This window comes from Chondrus crispus, genomic scaffold (genome assembly GCF_000350225.1).
Source record: "Chondrus crispus Stackhouse genomic scaffold, scaffold_132, whole genome shotgun sequence".
Taxonomy (NCBI): Eukaryota; Rhodophyta; class Florideophyceae; order Gigartinales; family Gigartinaceae; genus Chondrus; species Chondrus crispus.
Window position 1 is genome coordinate 175,557 of NW_005178997.1, and position 1,985 is coordinate 177,541.

The 1,985-nt window shown below is 62.5% G+C and overlaps 1 protein-coding gene across 1 annotated transcript in view; it reads left to right on the plus strand.

The window, feature by feature from the left end:
• Positions 1-1,152, plus strand: part of CHC_T00009002001 (Monogalactosyldiacylglycerol synthase fragment, family GT28) — a gene marked incomplete at its 5' end in the record, with an annotated part of 1,155 nt that extends 3 nt beyond the window's left edge. Inside the window, one exon of the mRNA XM_005713223.1 lies at positions 1-1,152. This exon is cut by the window's left edge and continues 3 nt beyond it. Coding sequence (XP_005713280.1) covers positions 1-1,152 — 1,152 coding nt within the window.
• Between the last annotated feature and the right edge of the window lie 833 nt (positions 1,153-1,985).

Below are 1,985 nucleotides of genomic sequence, written 5' to 3' on the forward strand. Positions count from 1 at the left end.
GCCACGGAGACCTTCTTCAACGCCTTTGCACACCGCCGCATCCGCGACGCCTTTGTCGAGTACGCCCCGGACTTGATTCTTAGCGTCCACCCGCTCGTCAATACCCTCAGCCAGCACGTCCTGCACGAGCTCAACCAACGGTCGGGCTTGCCGCCCGTGCCCTACGTTACCGTCGTTACCGATCTCGGCGGCGCCCACCCCACCTGGTTTCACGACGCTGTCGACATGACCTACGTCCCGTCGCCCGGTGTGCACGCAGTTGCCGCACGCGTCGGTATCCCGGAGCAGAGGATGCGCCAGTTCGGCCTGCCCGTGCGGCACGACTTTTGGACCGCCGCCCCGGAGAAGGACGTCCTGCGCGCCCGCCTGGGCATGCGCCCCGACGTCCCGGCCGTGCTTGCCATTGGCGGCGGTGACGGCGTCGGCGGTTTGAAGGCGATCGCCAATACGCTCGCCGCGGACTTGCCGAAGAAGCTTGGCCATACAAATCTCCAGCTTGTCGTCATCTGCGGGAAGAACAGCCAGCTCAAGCAATGGTTGGAGACGAAGACCTGGGCTATCGACGTCATCCCGCTGGGCTATGTCAATAACATGAGCGAGTGGATGGGCGCGTGCGACATCATCTGCACGAAGGCGGGCCCGGGTACCATCGCGGAAGCCCTCATTCGCGCCTTGCCCATCATCATCACAGGATATCTTCCTGGCCAAGAGGAAGCCAACGTCAAGTACGTTGTCGGTGAGAAGGTTGGCGCGCATGCGAAAAAGCCCTCGCAAGTCGCCACCATCGCCGCAGAATGGCTCGCCGACCGCGACGCCTTGGACGCAATGTCTCAGCGTGCCCTCGCCCTTGGGAAACCGATGGCCTCGTTGGAAATCGCCGCAGATGTCATCGAAGTTGCTCGCAAAAAGATTGTCGAGAACATGGCCATCCTCGAGCGCCAGCGCCAGCTGCGCATGGCGGAAGGCACGGGCGCCGGGCGCGACACAAATCTTGTCCCCTCGAGCGAGGAATCACACCTTGCCTTTCGCGTTAAGTTTTTGTTGAGAGTGGTCATCGGTTCCATGATCGCGAAGAAGGCACTCAGTTACGATAGCGACGAGTCGTGCACCCCGCCGTCGTCACCAAGAGCTTTGCCGGCTAGCTCTGACTGATGTCTACCTGTATAGAATAACTGTTTATGTATTTTTTCACTCGGCTGTCCCAGTTTGTGTTGGCGTGATGGCCGCCCAACCGGTGTCGCCATACGCAGAGAGGACTTTTTCGACTGGTTCGCATCTGCCTCTGATTTTTCATCTCAGAACAGCGCCACCCTTCCTCCACGTCTGCACAAGATCGAGCTCTAATAAAATCCCGCACAGGAGGCCCAGTTTTGCACATCTTCACTCTTGCATCGTATGCCTCGCGTCCTCGGCGGCGTCACACACCAACCAGCGCACCAATGCGCTCTGTCAAAACCTCCAGCGCCACAAAAGCTCTCGCACAAACTGTGGGATCAACCGGTAAAGGCTCCTTTTCCGCTCCCTCCCCGCCTGCCACAAGCACCCTCGACCGGCCATCAGCGGCTGCCGCGACCACATCCAAGGCCGCCCTCAGCAACGCGCTCCCGACCAGCTCATCCATGACAAACGCCTGCAACGCGGCCATCGCGGCATACCGGACGCCCCAATCCGGCTCAGCGTCCGCCAGCCTGAGGAGCTCTCGATAAGCCTTCTCCGCGTTCTCGACGTTGTCATACCTGAGCCCCGCCAGCGCGCGCACGGCCGCGCGGCGCACATTCGGAATGGGGCCGCGGCTCGCGCAGGCGAGCGCGACGTCCAGCACGGCGGGGTCTCCGATGCGGCCGAGGGCGCGCAGGGCGTACGCGTTGACGGCGTAGTTGAAGGCAGCTACGCCTCGCAGCAGCGGCGGCACGGCCGGCGCGCCCGCGGCAGAGAGCGCGTCGACCGCGATCGACGCCGCCACAGGGTTGTTGAAGCCCAGCATG